Genomic DNA, 21,363 nt, shown 5'->3' on the forward strand with positions numbered 1-21,363 from the left:
CGAAGGGACTGAGACTGACATTTTCTCTTAGATTACAACCACATTGACTACCTACAAAATCAAAATCAACAAATAAGTGCATAATGTTCTGCAACCTCTTTCTCGTGGTGTAGCGGTAAATAAGAAGAGGTGCAATGACTGGGCAGAATGAGCAGATATGCACTCCCTGTAGCCAAGTTTCTGTCGGCAAGAGGCAAAACCACCTGCTTCTTCATAACAACCGCCATCTTTATCATGATTTTACTTTACTTTTGTTCTGAATAAAAGTAATCACAGAAATACACATTGTTTGTGCCATTTCTTCATTCTTTTTCACATCAACTCTACCTTGAACGAACAAAATCTGGTGTCATTCAAGCCCTTTACACTCCTATTCTACAATTTTTAGATAAAGCACTTTTTTTTCTTATTGTAAACATCAAATTTTGGTGGATCAAATAGCTAAATTTGAAAATAAATCTTATGAGTTCAGGATGACATATCTTAGCAAACTGCCATTTGAAGAAGATAAAAATAAGTTGCCTGGATAAGGAGAGAGTCCACCTTCATCTCCCAGTGACCACCCAGAAACTTTTGAAGTGTCCATGAGAAGAATTTGTAGATAAATGAATTATCCCAACCTCTGATTGGGAGTTTATGCCAAATCCATCCCTCACATCACATCTGTGTGATCCTAAATCATCTAATTTTGTAAGAATTCTTTTTCTAGAAATCTTATGAGGTTGTATTTTAGTTCCTGTCTCCTTTATCTATAATATTTTAGTTGAACAGTTGGATTATCCTCCTTCTTGAGTCCAATATTGCAAAGAACCCCAACCGCAGATAAACTATAATGCAACTACAACAATGGGATGTTTAGAGAGCCTCCCCCAAATATGTTTCTCTTTTTTTTACATTTTTTATTTTATTCAAATGATTAAAATACAAAATACAAAAGAAAAAGAAAAAGAAATTGATCTGGCTCCAAATAAAACACAACATTCTTCCTTTCTTTTACAGATCACTTTAAAAAGTGTTTTAAAACACTTGAATGAAAGCAGTCAATTCCCCTTTTTCCACCGCATGGTCCCCAAAGAAGGAATCCAGTACCAAGCGACTGTCCAATTGCTCCTCCAACAGGCTGGCAATGGAAGCCAACATGGAGAAGACCTAAACAGCAACCATGGTGTTCAGGTAGGTGGGTAGGAAGGATACCCAGACACTACAGAAGAATTAGCTTTGTTGAACTCCCAGGTAGATTTGTGGCTAGGAAAGCAGATGACAGCCAGGAAGACCAGGAAGCCAAGAGCAAGGTAGAACATGGCAAAAGAGCCTTTACTACATTGCATTATGAACTCATTAGAGCCTGAGTACATGTCTGACTGAGAGAACGAGGGAGAGGTGCCCAAGCAGATGCCATTGCATTCTGGACCATATTCAGGAGCAACCTCATTTGAAGACCCTGAATTGTGCACCACCTGCATCCAGAGGAGGGCCTCCTCATTAATTTATATTTCTAGAACAGATGGGAAATGAAATTTCATTTTCTGGGCTTTTTTCTTTCTGGCAGCCAGAAAGTTCTTGCTGCCAGGTGAGAGACTTATATAGATCTATTTCTGGCTCGTTAGCCATCATCAGTAAGCCACACCCACATCTCATGTATCCTCCCTGTAAAGGTACAATATCTATTTTCTTACTTCTTCGTAAGATTTATGTGTGTTTTTCCTCTAGCCAGGTTTTTCCTAGAGGAGGAAACACACACACACACACACACACACACACATATACACATACATATACATATATAAATTTGGTATAAAAATGGTTTGTCGTGAATGCGACTGCTTGAGGGCTCCTGGATTGGAGCTGAAAGGCAAAAGGGATGCAGTACGCTTCCTCCCACATGCTGGGGTAGACCAGGTGTCTCGATAGGAAAACACTTTATACACACACACACACACACACACATACATATAAATAAACACACACACATACATACACATACATAGTATATATGGGGGACATGGTGGCTCAGTGGCTAAGACACTGAGCTTGTTAAACAAAAGGTCAGCAGTTCAGCGGTTCGAATCCCTAGTGCCAAGTAATGGGGTGAACTCCCGTTACTTGTCCCAGCTTCTGCCAACCTAGCAGTTTGAAAGCACATAAAAAATGCAAGTAGAAAAATAGGGACCACCTTTGGTGGGAAGGTAACCGCATTCCCTGTGCCTTTTTGTGTTTAGTCATGCCGGCCACATGACCACGGAGGCATCTTCAGACAGGCTCTTTGGCTTTGAAACAGAGATTAGCACCACCCTCTAGAGTCAGGAACCACTCTCACATATGTGCGAGGGGCACATTTCAGGGGTGAAATCCAGCAGGTTCTGACAGGTTCTGGAGAACCAGTAGCAGAAATTTTGAGTAATTCAGAGAACCGGCAAATACCACCTCTGGCTGGCCCCAGAGTGGGGTGGGAATGGAGATTTTACAATATCCTTCCCTGCCACGCCCACCAAGCCATGGTCACCAAGCCACGTCCAAAAAACTGGTAGTAAAAAAAATGAATTTCACCACTGGAACCTTTACCTTTAGTATTTATTTATTCAGAGTAGAGTCAGGGTGACTGGATGGAACTGAGCATTTACTGGTCAGATGCCCTTCCTGATGCTTACATGGAGTTCACAGTAGATATATTTTCTTTGTGCTCTAGGAGAGAACCATCTTCTGCTACCTATTATTGAACTCTCAACTTTCCAACTCGCCAAGAGGCAAGTGTCTTCATCACTAGGCCATGATACAAGTCAGATTGAAATTTCACTTTAGGCACAAGGAATCCTAAAAATCAGTCCAATTTAGAATTTCTTACAGAAAATTACAAAGGACTCTACTCTTAATTTTAGACACATTTCAAGGCTACTGATTGCTTTCTTGGTATTACAAAACAGGCAAGATTAGAGTTAAGTGTTATCAACCAAGTGTGGCATCAAACTCCATAACTCTGAGTTACCTCCCCAGTAGTCTTTGGAGACAAGAGGCCATGTTGAAAGACAAAGATATTGAATTATCTACTTCAGCTTCACTTTCTGGACATGTCCTGACAAGAAGGACCACAACCACTACAGAACAATGCTCCCAAGGGGTATAGCTGTTATTTTTCTATAGCATGTTTTTTTCCAGTTACTCCTCTGCAAATGGAGCCTTTGAAGACGTTCAGGATTCCCAGAAGGGAAGTTGTGTCTTGCTGTATTTTTCACCAACTTGGTTTGTCTCTGTCTAAAAATGTGATTGAAGGAATAAGGGAGGGATCTTCTGTCAGAGAAGGATAAATGCTTCAAGTAATGCTCTCTTTGGAACACGTTTTGGAACAAGTAGGAGCTGTACTCTTGAATGTATTTTTTCTCCTTGCCAGATGAAGCTTGGTTTGTCTCTGTCTGATTCAGGAAAGCTACTGGCATTTTCATCTTGTGAGAGTCCTTTGGATTCTTATTCAGAAACAGCAAAGGGGTTGATTCATCTCTATGTATTATGAACCTCCTCCTTCTGCTTCTGATGCTGCTAGTGTCTCTGCCAATCTCTAGGAACCTTGGAATCAAGTGCCCACTGAGTTTGGAACACCAGGATGGAGAAAAACCATCAAGCTATTACAGACCAGGAGACCATCTCATTAGTATAGTCATCACTGCAACAGAAATACCACATACAGTATTGCTTTTCAACAAGGCTCCTTATAATCAGTCTGACTTGTAAGTCATACAGTGTGATGAACGTTCAAATTCTCTTCATTTGGAGCCCTTCCAATCCTGAATTGTTTCCTTTTGTTTCCACAGTTTTCTAACCCACTCATTGATATTCATTTCCTGATCCTTATAGGAATAGACAATTTATTTTTAGAATGGCTTTTCTAGGTCACTTATCAAAAATCCTCTTCCATTTATCATGATTTTGTTTGAACGATTGAATTATTTTGCAATGGTTCCTGGGCTGAGGAAAATTGGTATTGCTACATATTATGGTGGATTTGTGAAACTTAACATGGTGGGGAAATATCTTCATCTTCTCTTACCAACAGTCAAAATTTAAAATTAAATTTTGATGGGTGAGAATAGTTTGCTGCTGGTTTTGGGTCAATACTGGCTTAAGATTCAATAGGTTTGTAGAGAAAAGTAATGTATTAAATAGAAAGAAAGATTTTGTTATTGCTGTTGAAGATGCTGATATCAACATGATATTTTTTTTACACTAGTTTACCTTATGATAAATCAAGATTATTATACTTTATTTTCAATATTCAAGTTGTCAACAAAACTCCCCAGCTCTTGCACAATTTGACGCTTGGCTACAACATCCATGACAACTATTTGAACACACTTGGCACTTCAGATGCCTTGCTGGACATTCTCTCTGCTGGAGAAGCCAATGTTCCCAACTACAGCTGTGGAAGGAAGGACAACCTATTGACTCTGGTTGATGGAGATGAAAGGGACATCTCTATCCAGATGTCAACATTAGTCGGCCTCTACAAAGTCTCACAGGTTTGTGTGTTTATTTCTCTATCTGATAAATTGAGTAGAGTGGTAGTGGATGGGTGATAGATCCAACTATATCTTGTCTATAGAATTGTAGGTATCATAGCCAAAAATTAGGAGTGGGGAGGGAGCAAGGATCAAAACAACAAATCCTCTCATAACACTATCCTCATTGCTTAGAGGGCTTCTACTACAGACTTGTTAAGTGAGCTGAACTTTGTGTTCAATGAGTTTTGGTCGCCACGATGTAAAAAAGACATTGAGAAAGAGTGCAGAGAAAAGCAACAAAGATGATCAGGGGACTGAAGGCTAAAGACTGAAGGACTAGGGGAGACATGATAGCAGTGTTCCAGTATCTCGGGGATTGCTACAAAGAAGAGGAAGTCAAACTATTCTCCAAAGCACCTGTGGGTAGATCAAGAAGCAATGGGTGGAAATTAAGCAAGGAGAGAAGCAACTTAGAACTAAGGAGAAATTTCCTGACAATGAGAACAATTAATAAGTGGAACAACTTGCCTACAGAAGTTGTGAATGCTCCAACACTGGAAATTTTTAAGATTTCGGATAACCATTTGTCTGAAGTGGTGTAGGGTTTCCTGCCTGGGCAGGGGATTGGACTAGAAGAACTCCAAGATCCCTTCCAATTCTGTTATTCTATTTCTATTTCAATAAAAAGGAACTTCTGGGTAACTGGAAATTAAGGAGTGAAGGAAAGCTCATGTTTTCCATATGATCTTAGACAAAGTAATGAAATTGTCAATTTTTCAGATTCATGAAACGAATCCAAATGGATTCTCTTATCTACTGTTGATAAAACATACACTGCATATATTTTACTGTATTGTCTTATCACTTTTTCAGATTAGTCTTGAAACTGCTTCAGAGGCTCTGAGTGAAAAAAGGCAGTTTCCTTTTTTCCACCGGACGTTCCCCAAAGAAGGTTTTCAGTACCCAGCAATTGTCCAACTTCTCCTCCATTTCAGATGGACCCTGATTGGTCTCTTTGCTTCAGACACAGAGAAAGGAGAGAATTTCATGAGAACTTTTACTCCTTTGCTTGTCAGGAATGAAATTTGTGTTGTTATATCACAACAATTCTCAACAACTACACCCACAAAATCCTTCAGGGAAGCCATGTCCAAGTGGAGACAGGTCAATGTCTTTGTTCATTTTGCAGAATATGATCCCATTTGGGACAGAATCCTTCCTTTCCATTTAACCCTTGAAGGTTTTCCAGGATCCATTGAAGGGAAAGTCTGGCTCATGACAGGTTTGGGAACATATGAAATGAAAAAGCACAGACTTCTCAAATACATCCATAGTATTTGGACATTTTCTTTTTTGCCAAATAAAAGGCCAAAAGATGAGGCCTTTGAACCCTATTTCTTTCTAAGCCCCAGTTTTGAAGATGAGTCTTTTGAATGTTCTCTTTCAAAGCATGTTTTTTCTGTCAAAGGCCGGAGACGGTGCACTGAGAAATTGCCCCTGGGGGCCCAAAAGAATGAGGGCAATTTCCATATCACAAATGATGAACATTATTACAGTTTTGTTAAGACTCTGGTCCATGCCTTGAATGCTGCGTATTCCTCCAATTCCAGGAGGAAAAGGAAAGAAGGGGAAGAGAGCTTGGGCAATCCAAGGCTACAGCCATGGCAGGTACAGAGTCCTGAGAAGGCTCCATAAAACCTAGTCACTTTTGAGAATTCAAAGGAGAAGCAGGAGAACCTTCTCATCCTATTTGTGCTACAAAAGGCCAACAGATTTGGCCAATCTAATCACATGGGAGGATAATTTTCCAAACAGCCTATACTAAAAAAGATTTTCATATTAACCACTGCTAATTTTAAAAAGGATGCATGAATTTTAAAATAAATGTCAGTATGTATAGATATGGATGGAGGTGGTTAGCATTATAGAATTTTACATTTATCAATCTGAAGGAGACCCTGAGACCACCTAGCCCAACCCTTCCTGTCTGCAGGAAACCCAGTTAAAGCTTTTCTGATTGATGGATCCTCTCTCTTTGCATAAAGGCAAATCAGAGAAATGGAGACTGAAGTTTTCTGCTTTATTGGTTCAGTTCTAAAATGGTTCCACCCAGTGGAGACATTCATTTTTTTTTTACTACCAGTTCTGTGGGCATGGCTTGCTGGGAGTGGTAGGGGAAGGATACTACAAAATCTCCATTTCCATCCCATCCCAGGAGAAGAATATTGCAAAATATTCATTCCCTCCCCACTCTGGGACCAGTCAGAGGTGGTATTTGCTGGTCCTCCGAACTACTCAAAATTTCCGCTTCTGGTTCTCCAAAACCTGTCAGAACCTGCTGGATTTCATCCCTGGTTCTGCCTTTTAGAACATTTTCCTCTCATTCAGCCAGAATCTTTTTTGTGACTGAATTCATGTTACCATGTCTGACACCCTGGAATAACAGTGAGAAAATATTAAGCTTCTGTTTAACATCTTTCAGTTATTGGAAGAGTCTTGTATCTTTTCCTTTTCCAACTGAATATTTTATAAGTTGGAAAGCTGCTCCCAGTCTTGTTATTATCTATTGCCATAGAGCAACCTAGTCCTCTCCTTGTAGTCTTTCCTGAAGGCTAAGAGCAGGCCTTTTGATCTCTTCCTTGGCTTCTTCACTTTCCCCTAAACCTGATTCAGGGATTGTGCAATGCTTCTTCTCCAAGCATGGTGCCTCCAGAAGAACTGTATGTGCGTTGGTATCTCCCAAAACCAGAATATTCATGTCCTGATATTTTTATGGATGCATTTATCTTCTGTGTATCAGCATCTTACTGCTGACTGAAATTTGATTTGCCAACAACTATTTCAAGATTACTGTATTTTTCGGAGTATTATAAGACGCACCTTAGTTTTTGAGAAGGAAAATAAGAAAAAAGCTGATTGGCGGGTGGATAAGCCACCCAGAATAACCCCAATCACCTGTTCCCAGAGGTGAATTTTAGCAACAGGTTCATTGGTTGTGAGCCCTGTGCCTTGCTTTTTTTTCAGCCTCTGAAACTTCTAAGACTCTGTTTCTGAAAAAAACTTTTTTTCCTGCCTCCGAAAGCCTCTGAAACAGAGCTTCAGAAAAAAAGGCATCTGAGCTGAAGCTCTGTTGCGGAGACTCTTTTTCTTAAGCTTCTTTCAGAGGCTTTTTTTTTCTGAAGCTCTGTTTGGAGGCTTTTTTCCTGAAGCTTCATTTCTGAGGCTTGAGAGGCTGGGTAGGGCTACATTCGGAATATAAGACACATCAGATTTTCACCCTCTTTTTTGGGGGGGAAAAAGGTGCATCTTATACTCCGAAAAATACGGTACTTTCACAAATATACTTACCAAATTTGGTATCCCTTGTCCCTCTTCCAGTGTATGATTAAAATTCTATAATTTATCAAATCCATGTTGCTAAAGCTCTGATATTTTTCTACTGCATTTTCCTGATGCACCTCTCCCTATGAGGAAATCATAAATATTTTTCTGTAAACTTGGCATTGTTTGAATGAGATGAAATTAGTTTTTCTAAAGATCTGTATAAATCTTCCATCAGATTTATCAGCTCTACTGTACTGATGGCAATATAGAAAAATTGATGACCAAGAACTAAAGAGTTGTTATTAATCCTAATTCCCCATTTTTATGAGAAAGGTTAAAAATATTAAACATTGTTTCAGTACAATTTTAACAAAGTGTTTTATCCACTTAATTGTCATATCATCCAGCCCTCACATAACTAGGTTCCTAATCATCACGTCATGAAATATTTTTTTTAATACATTGCTGAAATCAGGTTATTATCACCAGCATTCATAAAATCTATTAAGAAATATAATGATATGTGGGAAAAAGAGATGGTGCATAGGGAATGATTAGATAGGAGGGAATAAGCCTACAGATGCATAATGGGCAGAGAAAGAAAATCAGAAAGATATTGAAAAAGAATTGCTACGAGATTTATATTTACAGACTTGCGTGTTTCTCTCAGTGTAGCCTTCAAAAAAAGTAGAATTAGCTCATTTGCTCTTGTTTCCCATCTGGTCTATTAGGGAGAAGTTTTGACTGGCAATTTTCATCTTGAAAATCCATGCTTTTGGGTCATCACCAAATGAGATTATGAATAATCTCTTTTTTGTATTATTCAATTTATTTGATACCTATGTTACAATGTTCCCTATACATGACCAGTTGTGCCAATTGTATTTTGTTAATATAAATTCTGTCAATATATGATTGGGAAATTTTGCTGAACCTTTTTCCTTCACTTATGAAGATAGTGGTGACACTTTTCTCCTTATTAAGTATACTTTGAAGTTAGAGAACAATAGTTGCAAGTCGTACAACTGCAGAAGAACGAATCAAATGTGAAAAGATCACGTGGGATAAGAAACAGAGGTTTCTGCCTTTAAAATTCTTGGATGTTTCCATTCTAGTTTCATCCCTTTCTGGGTTTTTTTTTCAATTTTTTTTTTTATTTCTCATAAACACATTTACATGTACAATCATTTATCCATCATTTTTCATTCATCTTATCTTTTAACTTTCATTTTTCATTTTTATTTTTTAGTTTCATCCCTTTCTGGAGAAGAATGAGTTTTGCAATCTTTCCCAATTTAGACTCTACATGGACCAAAATGGAGAGATAGCAGCAGATCTGGGCATCGTGGCCTTGTTGGTTCTCCCCAAAAAGGATCCCATCGAAAGGCTACTGGGGGCATTTAAAACTCAGAGCTTTATTTTCTTGAAAGATGCTAAGTCAGAGCTAAAGTTGCTCAACAAAGTGGGTGAAATTTTGGCATCTTACCTCTGTTTTTAAAAACCTTAATGCCCTAATTAAATCATGAGCCTCAAACAAGCTTCAAAAGAAATCCAGATATTTATTAGGAGCTTCATGTCGGCACGAACCAAGTGAAGCCAACTCTGACCTCACTTAATTCGCACCTTGGCTCTGACCCTGTTTCCCCCTTCCCCCAAGGTGTGTCATCAGTCACATTCCCCAATGAAGCAATTTCGTGCATTGTAGAAGTCACTCCATCCAGCCACTGTAGGTCCCCCTGGAGATGACCTTGACATTGCCAGCTGGAATGTGCTTTGTTTTGACTGAAATGCAAGTTCCTTGATGCAGCTGCAAGGCTCAGTTCCCCATCCCCCTACCTATGGCAACTCGAGAGCAGGTCAGGAATGCTTCGCAAGTTGACATTTGGCCTCCCTCACTTCTTGAAGGCAAGCTGTGCAAAGCAAAAACAGTTTGAGTACAGGTATAGATTTTACGGGTGTGACCCCTAGGCTTGGCTTACTCAATGAACCCCCTTGCTAGGTTTTTGTCTATGTATTTGCACATTTTTTGCATTTCCCGGCATGTCATGGCGTAAAATTTGGGTTTAGGTAGTTTTGCCCCAGGAATGATTTTGGTGGCACACTCCATCTCACGGTGGGGAGGGAGTAGGACATCACACTCAGCCTCGCTGAACACTTCCGCAAGGTCCTGATATTCTTTGAGGATCTGTTTGACCTCTGGGGTTTTGTCGAAGGTGGCTGCCAATTGTTCTGGTGCAGAAGTTCCCCAGTAAGTCCTAAGTGCAATAAGTTCATTAGCCTAGCAGCCACAAGATTTTACGAAATAAATAAATAAATAAAATTAAAAAAGAATGCTCCCTTCTAAGTTGACAGCACTAATTGGTAAGCAGTTATTTATTTATTTTTTTTGAAAATTCATTTTTGACTATGTTCAAAGGAGAACACTTTTGCAATGTTAGATGGATTCCAGAACAAAACTTTTCCAAACCTACTGGTCAGCGGTTTCTTTCTTCATCACAGTTATGCATATTTTAATAAATTGAATAGAATAAAATTTTAATGAATATTATTTAGAATAAATTTTATTCCAAAATTTATTAGGAATATAACACCAAAATTTAAAATCATAGATATATGAAGAACGGAGGCCATGAGCAGGAACCCACTGGTTTTCATTGAATGCTTTTTTTTTTTTTTCAATTCCATCCTTCCAGATTTCATTAAATAGAAAAATACTCTCTGGCAATGTGATTTAGTTAGAGATTTCATACTTACCTAAGTAAATCCTAGAGACTACTTGGTGAATTGTCAATACATGTCCATTTTGAATGAATAGGAGTCCTAACACATTTTCCTTGTCATTCCTTGTTTTATTTTTCTTCTTAGTCTCTTCCTCAATCAATTTGTGTGGAAAGTTGTCATCCTGGATTTGTCAAGCGGGCTCGAGAAGGAGAGCCAGTTTGCTGCTACGACTGCATTCCTTGTCCAGAGGGAACCATCTCCACTCAAGAAGGTGGGTAACAACAGAGGAAATGATTCTGGATTTATCCAAAGCATTTTGATCAATATGCTTTTAAAAGCATGCTATCAATTATTGTCCGAAGAAAGTATTGCTTGAAAGGTAAAAGGGTATTATATGAGAGAAATATTTCTTTTTGTTTTTCTCAGATATGGAAAAATGCACCCAGTGTCCAGATGATAAATATCCAAATGAAGACCGAATCCAATGTATCCCCAAAGTTCTAACCTTTCTTTCTTATCAAGAATATCTGGGCATAATCTTGGTCTCTTTTGCTCTACTTTTGTTCCTAACCACAGATCTTGTTTTATTCATATTCATTAAATACCGAGAAACTCCCATTGTCAAAGCCAACAACCAGGATCTCTCCTACATCCTCCTGGTCTCCCTCTTGCTTTGCTTCTTGTCCTCTTTTCTCTTCATTGGACAACCAAGAAAAGCCACCTGTCTTCTCCGACAAACAGTGTTCAGCATCATCTTCTCAGTTGCTGTTTCTTCTCTCTTGGCCAAAACCACCATGGTGGTATTGGCTTTCCTGGCCACAAAACCAGGCAACCGAGTGAAGAAATGGCTGGGAAAGAGCTTGGCCAACTCCATCATCCTTTCTTGTTCTGTTGTCCAAATGATCATCTGCTCCACCTGGCTAGGAGTTTCTCCCCCCTTTCCTGACTCTGACTTCCACTCTCAGATTGGAGAGATCATCCTGCAATGCAACGAAGGGACCGTTGTCATGTTCTATATCACCTTTGGCTACATGGGCTTCCTGGCTGCCATCTGCTTCACGGTGGCTTTTCTAGCCAGGAATCTCCCTGGGGCTTTTAACGAAGCCAAGCTGATCACCTTCAGCATGCTGGTCTTCTGCAGTGTCTGGTTGACTTTTGTGCCCACCTACCTAAGCACCAAAGGAAAATACATGGTGGCTGTTCAGATCTTCTCCATCTTGGCTTCCAGTGCTGGTCTCCTGGGCTGCATCTTCATCCCCAAGTGCTACATCATCATTCTGAGGCCAGACTTGAATACAAGGGAGCAGCTTACAACTAAACGAAATGTTAAAATGTAAAATGTAAGAATTTTGACCCTCAATACTTTCCAACAGGTCAAGCCTATAAAAAGTCCCAAGCTGTTTTGCATATGTGAGTTGGCCAATGATTTTGCTTGAAAAAAAATTAAAGGGTGGTCAGACGATGTATTCTCCACACTTACCCAGTTGAATTTCAAGACAGCCCCCATTCACTTTTGAACAGTTGAGGTATCCTATCTGTCCTCTGCCCTTGGATTACATGAGCCCTGAAATGCCCCATCAAAACATTTTAAAAATGGCATTGGTGCAATGGGATTGTTGTCGATATGCCAGAAAAAATAGCACAGGAATGTCCTTTTAAAATGTCCTTATTGTAGTTATACCATGGCTTATTTATAATTTTATCTAGCTGAGCGATATAATTTTATTGATTGATTGATTGATTGATTGATTGATTGATTGATTGATTGATTTAGCCACCCATCTTACCATAGGGTAACTCTGGATGGCTTACAGTTACACACACATTTAAAACATAAAAGTTTAAATCAGACATTAAAACCAAGGACACATGGGGAGGGCAGGGGCAGAGTGGGAGGGAGATGGGATCTGTTATTACTCAATCAAGCCCCATTAATTAAAGTATACAAAGTTAAGATTACCCCTAGGTTCCTGTATGGAGCAGAGGTTTGGGACCTATATTCAACCACAGCCCCAGAACAAACACAGTCCCAGCATTTGAGATGTATTTTTGGTGTAGATCCAAGAACATCTGCTGCAGCAGTTAGAACTGAAATGGGAATTCATACAATTCATGCATTATCCAAAATTAGAGCAAATAACTACTGGTGCAAAGTCAATGAAATGGAGACTGATAGACTCCCCAAGATATGTCTCCTAGAGCAAATAAAATTACAATCACAAATCTCCTGGATCACCAAATCACCAAATTTTGTCAGAAGCTGTGGCCTTCCTGTCTTCAGGAGACCAATTTAAAAAAAGATCTGCCCAAAGAATTAAGGATATAGAAGCACAAAATGATATAGCTATCCTTAGTAAGATGGGTAACTTGAAATGGCTGAGCAAATACAAATGTACTTTTTAAGTAGACAGCTATTTGATGTCACAACTGTGAAAACATTTTAGGAAGATATTTATGCGAGCGAGATTCGAACAACTTGATACAATGGTCAGATATGGGAAATTCCATTCTATATTCTACAATGAGCATCTCTGCATCTGCGGAGCAGCACAGGTAGAAGATCTGGCTCACATTTATTTGACTGTTGCTTGTATAAGGGGATGAGAGACAGGAACCTTGGTCCATATACCAAACAAATGACCAATTGCGATCCCCATATCAAAACAACTTACTTTATGTGCAGCCAGAACCTGAAAATAGCATTTAACACAGCACAGTACTTAAACAAAATGGTTTGGTTGAGATCAGCATACGTGGGACTGATTGGGGTAGATTGCAAGGGTGACACTGAAATATTATTTATTTATTTATTTATTTATTTATTCATTCATGTATGTCATTTATATGCCGCCCTTCTCCCGTAGGACTCAGGGCGGCTGACAAAAACAAAACAAAGAATTATATAAACAATTAAAATCAGTTTAAAATTAAATTAAAATCAATTAAAAATTATTAAAATTATTTGAAGTCACCCCTACGGATTCAGCCCATTTGGTGAAAAAGCCATGTCTTCAATTCGTGGCAGAAGGAGAGGAGGTCTGGGGCTGTCCTGAGGCTGGTGGGCAGCCCATTCCAGAGGGTTGGCGCTCCCACAGAGAACGCTCTTCCCCTGAGGGCCACCAGCTAACATTGTCTGGCTGACGGCACCCTGAGGAGGCCCGCTCTGTGTGAGTGCACCAGATGGTGGGAGGAAGGCAGGAGATGATCCTGCAGATACCCTGGGCTTAAGCCATGTAGGGCTTTATAGGTGAGCACCAGCACCTTGAAACAAACCTGGAGAGCCACCGGCAGCCAGTGCAGCTCGAGCAGGAGAGGTGTCACATGGGAGTACCGAGAAGCCCCCATAACAACCCGTCTGGCCGCATTCTGGACTAACTGTAGTCTCCGAGTGCATCCCAAGGGCAGTCCCATGTAGAGGGCATTACAGTAGTCCAACCGAGATTTAACAAGGGCATGAGTGACCATGGCAAGGGCATCCCAATCTAGGAAAGGGCACAACTAGCACACAAGGTGTACCTGTGCGAAGGCCCCCCTGGTCATGGCCGTCAAATGATCTTCTAGGGATTGCCATGAATCCAGGAGGACCCCCAGATTGCGGACCCTTTCTGAGGGAGTAAGGATCTCCCCTCCCATCACAAGTGATCGGGCCACTAGATCAAGAGATGCCGGTATCCACAGCCACTCAGTCTTGGATGGGTTGAGTCTGTTTCTTCCCATCCAGGCCCGCACCGCTTCCAGGCAGCAGGACATCACAGAAAGGGCATCCCTAGGGTGATCCAGGGTGGAGATGTAAAGCTGTGTGTCATCAGCATATTGATGGTACCTCACCCCGAAACCATGAATGATCTCACCCAGCAGCTTCATGTAGATGTTAAAGAGCAGAGGGGAGAGAACCAATCCCTGAGGCACCCCAAAAGTGAGAGGCCTCGGGGTGGATCTCTCTCCCCTGTCCACACAAACTGTGAGCAGCCCGAGAGGTAGGAGGAGAACCACCGTAAAAATGGTGCCTCCCACCCCCACCCCCCAAGTCGCTACAGTAAGATACCATGGTCGATGGTATCGAAAGCCACTGAGAGGTCAAGAAGGACCAGGATGGAGGAACAACCCCCATCCCTGGCCCGTCAGATATCATTTACTAGGGTGACCAATGCTGTTTCCGTGCTGTAACCACACCTGAAACCCGATTGGTACGGGTCTAGGTAGTCGGTTTCCTCCAGGAACTGCGGGAGCTGCTGTGCCACCACAGACTCAACAACCTTCACTATAAAGCGAAGGTTGGAGACTGGACAATAGTTATTAAGGGAGTCTGGATCCAAGGTGGGCTTCTTGAGGAGGGGACAGTCCACCGCCTCTTTGAGTGTGGCGGGGAAGACCCCTTCCCTCAAAGAAGCGTTGACAACTGCTTGAATCCAGCTTCCAGTCACCTCCCTGGCTGCAGAAACGAGGAAGGAGGGACAAGGGTCCAATAAACATGTGGAGGCACCCAGTCAACCCATGATCCTGTCCACTTCATCCATCGAAACAGGCTCAAATTCAACACAGATGTTACCATCAGGACAGGCCCCTGTCGACTTGTCAGATTCTGCCCAGTCAGAGTCCAACCCAGTCTGAATCTGAGTGATTTTATCTTGCAGAAACTGTACAAAATCCTCAGCTCTGCCCTGCAAGGGGTCCTCCCTCGCTCCATGATTGAGGAGAGAGCGGGTCACTCTAAACAGAGCGGCTGGGCAATTTTCTGCAGATGCAATGAGAGCGGCAAAATATATATATATATATTTTAATTTGATTTATATGCCGCCCTTCTCCGGAGACTCAGGGCGGCTTACAGTGCGTTAAGCAATAGCCTTCATACTTTTGTATATTTATACAAAGTCAGCTTATTGCCCCCACAAACTGGGTCCTCATTTAACCTACCTTAGAAAGGATGGAAGGCTGAGTCAACCTTGAGCCTTGGAGAGATTCGAACCAGCAGTAAATTGCAGGCAGCTGTGTTAATATTGGTGCTTTGCTGCTTCCATTGCCACAAGATAAGACCTAATATGGGTTCTTAACTGTGTTTGGTTAGATTCGGATCGGGAGGATCTCCAACCGCCCTCCAGGCATCTTCTCCGACACTTCATTTCCCTGAGCTCCGCAGTGAACCAGGGAGTCACCCGGATCTGCGTCAGGTCAGAGGCTGCAAAAGTGCGATTCAATCCAAGGCCCCCACCGCGGCCTGTTCCCAGGCCGCGACCAGGGCCTCAGATGAATCATGGGATAAGGAGGCGGGGAAAGGCCCAAGCTCCGTCAGGAACCCTTCCGGGTCCATCAGGCGCCTGGGGCGGAACAATCTCACTGGTTCTGCCTCCCAGTGGTGGGGGATGATGGAGAGAAAGTCCAGCCTGAGGAGGGAATGATCGGACCATGACAGGGGATAGGTTGACAAGTTTCCCCTACCATGATCATTTATCTACTGTCCAGAGAGAAAAACCAGATCGAGTGTGTGTCCTCCCTTATGAGTTGGGCCCTGTACAACCTGAGTTACGTCCATGGCCGTCATGGAGGCCATGAACTCCCAGACTGATTCAGATGTCTCCCCGGCCGATGGCAAATTGAAATCTCCCAAAAACTAGGAGGTTGGGGAGTTCAACTGCCAATTCGGCAGGACATCTAGCAGTGTGGGCAGGGCTGAGGCTACACAGCTGGGAGATAGGTATGTAACCAACAGACCCGACTGAACTCCAGGGTCCCATTTCAGAAGGAGGGACTCACACCCGCCTATCTGAGGAACAGTTACCTCCCTGGGACTGAGACTTTCCCTAATAACAACCACCACCACCCCGCCCCTACCCTGGAGTCACGGCTGGTGCAGCACATGGAAGCCTGGGGGGACATAAATCGATGAGAGGGACGCCTCCCTCTGGCCCTAACCAGGTCTCCAATTTTATGTCATTTTATTCTATTTTATATATCTATGTATCAAATTATATTGTATCTAATTCTATAACTATTGTATTTTACCCTACTTTTATTTTAAACTGTTTGTATAAGATTTTAATGGTGATATGTGTTGCACCTTGTGCTTTGATATGGCCTATAGGCTAATCAATAAAGCTAACTAACTAACTCAATCAACCACCTCCATTGTTCTGTTCCCCCACTAGGGCTCCAAGCCAACTGGTAGAGCCATGTCTTTAGGCCCTTACAAAAAGGTAGGAGAGTTGGGGCCAACCTCACATCAATGGCCAAGTTCCAGAGGTGGGATTCAGCCAGTTCTGTCTGGTTCAGGTGAACAGGTAGCAGTGACTGCTGGAGGCTTCACCCACCCACACGGACATAATGCGCGACTTCTCTGCATGCGCAGAGGAGTGCTCATATTTGTGAACCGGTAGGGAAGGTAAATGAATCCCACCTCTGCCAAGTTCCTAAGTAAAGCTGTGGAAGGGAGAAGGACCTTTTCATTATCCTCAAAGGGACTTTGACTGAAATCTTCTCTCAGATTGCAACCACATTGGCTACCTATAATGTTCTGCAACCTCTTTCTCATGGTGTAGCGGTAAATAAGAAGAGGTGCAATGACTGGGCATAATGAACAGATACGCACTCTCTGTGGCCAAGTTTCTGTCGGCAAGAGGCGAAACCACCTGCTTCTTCATAACAACCGCCATATTTATCATGATTTTACTTTACTTTTGTTCTGAATAAAAGTAATCACAGAAATACACGTTGTTTGTGCCATTTCTTCATTCTTTTTCACATCAACTCTACCTTGAACGAACAAAATCTGGTGTCATTCAAGCCCTTTACACTCCTATTCTACAATTTTTAGATAAAGCACTTTTTCCCCCTCTTTTTGTAAACATCAAATTTTAGTGGATAGCTGGATAAAATAGCTAAATTTGAGAATAAATCTTATGAGTTCAGGATAGTGGTGGGTTGTACCCGGTTCAGACCGGTTTGCAAGAACCGGTATTAAAACCGGCAAGAGGCCCCGCCCACCACCTCAGATGTCATCATCAGCAATCTGCACATCCCGTTGTAAACCGGTAGTAAAGGTAAGTAGAACCCACCCTTGGTTCAGGATGACATATCTTAGCAAACTGCCATTTTAAGAAGATAAAAGTAAGTCTCCTGGATAAGGAGAGACTCCACCTTCATCTCTCTGTGACCACCCAGAAACTTTTGAATTGTCCACGAGAAGAATTTGTAGATAAATGTATCATCCCAACCTCTGATTGGGAGTTTATGCCAAATCCATCCCTCACATCACATCTGTGCGATTCTAAATCATCTAATTTTGTAAGAATTCTTTTCTACAAATCTTACGAGGTTGTATTTTAGTTCCTGTCTCCTTTATCTATAATATTTTAGTTGAACAGTTGGATTATCCTCCTTGTTGAGTCTAATATTGCAAAGAACCCCAACTGCAGATAAAGTATAACGCAACTACTACAATGGGATGTTTAGAGAGCCTCCCCCAAATATGTTTCTCTTTTTTTTACATTTTTTTGTTTTATTCAAACGATTAAAATATAAAATCCAAAAGAAAATGGGAAAAAAATGTATTATGTGGTTTCTTAAATTAATAAAAATTTTAAAAATTAAAAGAAAAAAAATTTAAAGAGAGACAAAACAAAACTAGACCAAACATTGGAGAGCCTTGGTAGTACAGGGGTTTAAGGCACCCTGTTATTAAGCTGGTTATTAAGACCAGCTGCCTGCAATTACTGCAGGGTTCGAATCTCGCCAAGGCTCAAGGTTGACTCAGCCTTCCATCCTTTCTAAGGTAGGTGAAATGAGGACCCAGTTTGTGAGGGCAATAAGCTGACTTTGTATAAAATATACAAAAGGATGAAGGCTATTGCTTAACACATTGTAAGCCGCCCTGAGTCTTCGGAGAAGGGCGGCATATAAATCAAATTTAAAAAAAAACATTAAAAATATGAATTAAAAAAAAACAAAGAACATTCCCTTAGTTCAGTTATGGCTAACCTTTTTGGCACCGAGTGCCCAAACCAGAACACACACGTGATGGAACGCTGGAAACTCAAAGACAAGCTGGTCAGTGCACAGGCACCTGGTCTTTGGGTGCACGCCAGCCAGCTGCTCTTCGTGTGCACCGGAGTGCGAGAAACCCAAATACCAGCTGGCTGTTGCCGCATGCGCATGCCGGCCACCTGGTCTTTGGGTTTCTGGTGCATGCATGCGCACTGGCCAGCTACTCTTTGCACACACCAGAGCTCCGAAGACCAGGTGGCTAGCACCAGCCAGCTGATCTTTGGGTTTCCAGCACAAAGACCAGCTGGCTGGCGTGCATGCACGCGCAGGAAATCAGAAGAGCAGCATGTCCAGAGAGAGAGCTCTGTGTGCCACCTCTGGCACATATGCCATAGGTTTGCCATCACAGCCCTAGTTTAACACTGACAAATCTATTGGAACAATAATAGCTCCCCCCCCCGCCATTCCAAGGCAGATCCAACATTTATAAACTTGTACATCTACTTGCAATCCAACTGACCTGTCATATATTACATGCATGGTTGTATGGATATGATTAGAGACAATTTGGTGTAGTGGTGAAGGCACCAGACTAGAAATTAGGAGACTATGAGTTCTAGTCCTGCCCTGGGCACAAAATCAACTGGGTGATACTGGGACAGCCACTCTCTCAGCACTCTAAGAAAGAGGCAATGGCAAATGACTTCAAAAAGAAAAACAAAAAACACCATTGCTAAGATCGTCATTTCTTACAAACGTCTGTGGGGTAAATAAGTACTTAAATGAATGAAATCAATAAAATCAAGTTGATATATAGAGATATAATACCACAATCTCATTAGAGTTATTCAAACAAGTTTGGTCTAGTGCTAAAAGTACTGGCCTAGGACTGTGATTTTCTTCAAAGACACAGGTAGAATTCCATTATGAGAAGAGCAACAAAGATGATTAGGGGACTGGAGGCTAAAACACATGAAGAAGGATTGCAGGAACTGGGTATGTCTAGTTTAGTGAAAAGAAGGACTAGGGGAGACATGATAGCAGTGTTCCAGTATCTCAGGGGCTGCCACAAAGAAGAGGGAGTCAAGCTATTCTCCAAAGCACCTGAGGGCAGTACAAGAAGCAGTGGATGAAAACGAATCAAGGAGAGAAGCAACTTAGAACTAAGGAGAAATTTCCTGACAGTTAGAACAATGAATCAGTGGAACAACTTGCTTCTAGAAGTTGTGAATGCTCCAACGCTGGAAGTTTTTAAGAAGATGTTGGATCACCATTTGTCTGAAGTGGTGTAGGGTTACCTGCCTGAGCAGGGGGTTGGACTAGAAGACCTCCATGGTCCCTTCCAACTCTGTTATTCTATTCTATTCTATTCTATTCTATTCTATTCTATTCTATTCTATTCTATTCTATTCTATTCTATTCTATTCTATTCTATTCTATTCTATGAATGCTACCGTGGGTTTTCTGTTTCAAGTATGTTCTTGAGGTTTACATTAATTTTGGATGAGACAAGTTACCAAGTTGAAAAACATCAGAAGTCAATTCTCCATCCTCCAGCATCACTTTTTGGACATGTCCCAACAGGAAGGACCATAACCGCTTCAGAACTCTGACCCCCACCACTGTTGTGTCTGAGATTTCCACAAACAGTTTTTTCTCTAGATGCATCTTTGATTATGGAAGTCCCGGACCTCCTAGAAGACATGTTGCTTCTCACTATAATTATCACCATCTTGCTCTTTGCCACCCCTCCTGCTACTGGTCTGGTGATTACCTTTGATGTAAACATCAAAGCAGGCAACATGGAAGGGATCTAGCATCAGAAAAAGAATAAAAGCTTTAGGTCAGGTTGAAGGTTTTGGTATTAGCTTTGGGACAGACAGGGGCTAAACTGTTGAATGTATCTTTCTCACCTTTCCATGCGAAGTTTGTTGGACTCTGTTTGCATTAGGAAAACTGCCGTGTTTCCATGTTAAGAGAACCCTTTAATTTTTTCGAACTCTTCTTCTTGTCATTTAGAGAGAGGGTGGTGACAGATTCAACTCAGGGAGGAATGGCTCTCCTCCTTCTGCTCCTAATGCTACTCTTGCTGCCCCAGACAATTGTGGAGAAGCTCAGAAACAAATGTCCTCTGACTTTGGACCAACATGGTGGGGTGAAGCCATGGAATCATTACAGGCCAGGAGACCATCTGATTAGTGTGCTTGTCACTGCAACATCTGCTCTGTATGAGCCCTTCCACTTCAGCAAGAGTCCTTTCCTTCAATATATTGTGTAAGTAACCCAACCTGTAATGCACCTGCATTCCTTCTATTTGAATTTCTAAGCTCTTTTTCATTTATTCTTATTCTACTAATTAAACTGTGTAATTTCTTGGCTTGTTTTGATTTCCATCCCTCTCCTTTTTTTTGGTCTGGCTTTGTACAAGATACTCAAATCCAAGAATGGGGTAGAAAGTGTCCTGAAAGAACATGGGAAAGAAAGACACAGAAGTCCAAGTCCAGATGAACTTCCCCTCTTCTTATAATGCAGATTCAATCACCTATACTCTCATTTAGCAGAAGTAACTCTACTTTCCCATTGCTTTCTTTGTTAGAATAGAATAGAATAGAATAGAATAGAATAGAATAGAATAGAATAGAATAGAATAGAATAGAATAGAATAGAATAGAATAGAATAGAATAGAATAGAATTCTTTATTGGCCAAGTGTGATTGGACACACAAGGAATTTATCTTTGATGCATATGCCCTCAGTGTGCATAAAAAGAAAAGATACATTCGTCAAGAATCATAAGGTACAACACTTAATGATAGTCATAGGATACAAATAAGCAATCAGGAAACAATCA

At 41.3% G+C, this 21,363-nt stretch overlaps 1 protein-coding gene across 1 annotated transcript in view; it reads left to right on the forward strand.

Annotated features, from left to right (window-relative positions):
• Positions 1–20,329, forward strand: part of LOC148115933 (vomeronasal type-2 receptor 26-like) — a 32,546-nt gene extending 12,217 nt beyond the window's left edge. Inside the window, exon 6 of the mRNA XM_087885304.1 lies at positions 20,175–20,329. Within this exon, the coding sequence (XP_087741430.1) occupies positions 20,175–20,329 (155 nt within the window). The remainder of the gene's footprint in view (positions 1–20,174) is intronic.
• Positions 20,330–21,363: the final 1,034 nt, after the last annotated feature.

This window comes from Pantherophis guttatus, chromosome 2 (assembly GCF_059756535.1).
Source record: "Pantherophis guttatus breed Tessera chromosome 2, ASM5975653v1, whole genome shotgun sequence".
NCBI classification, from domain to species: Eukaryota; Metazoa; Chordata; class Lepidosauria; order Squamata; family Colubridae; genus Pantherophis; species Pantherophis guttatus.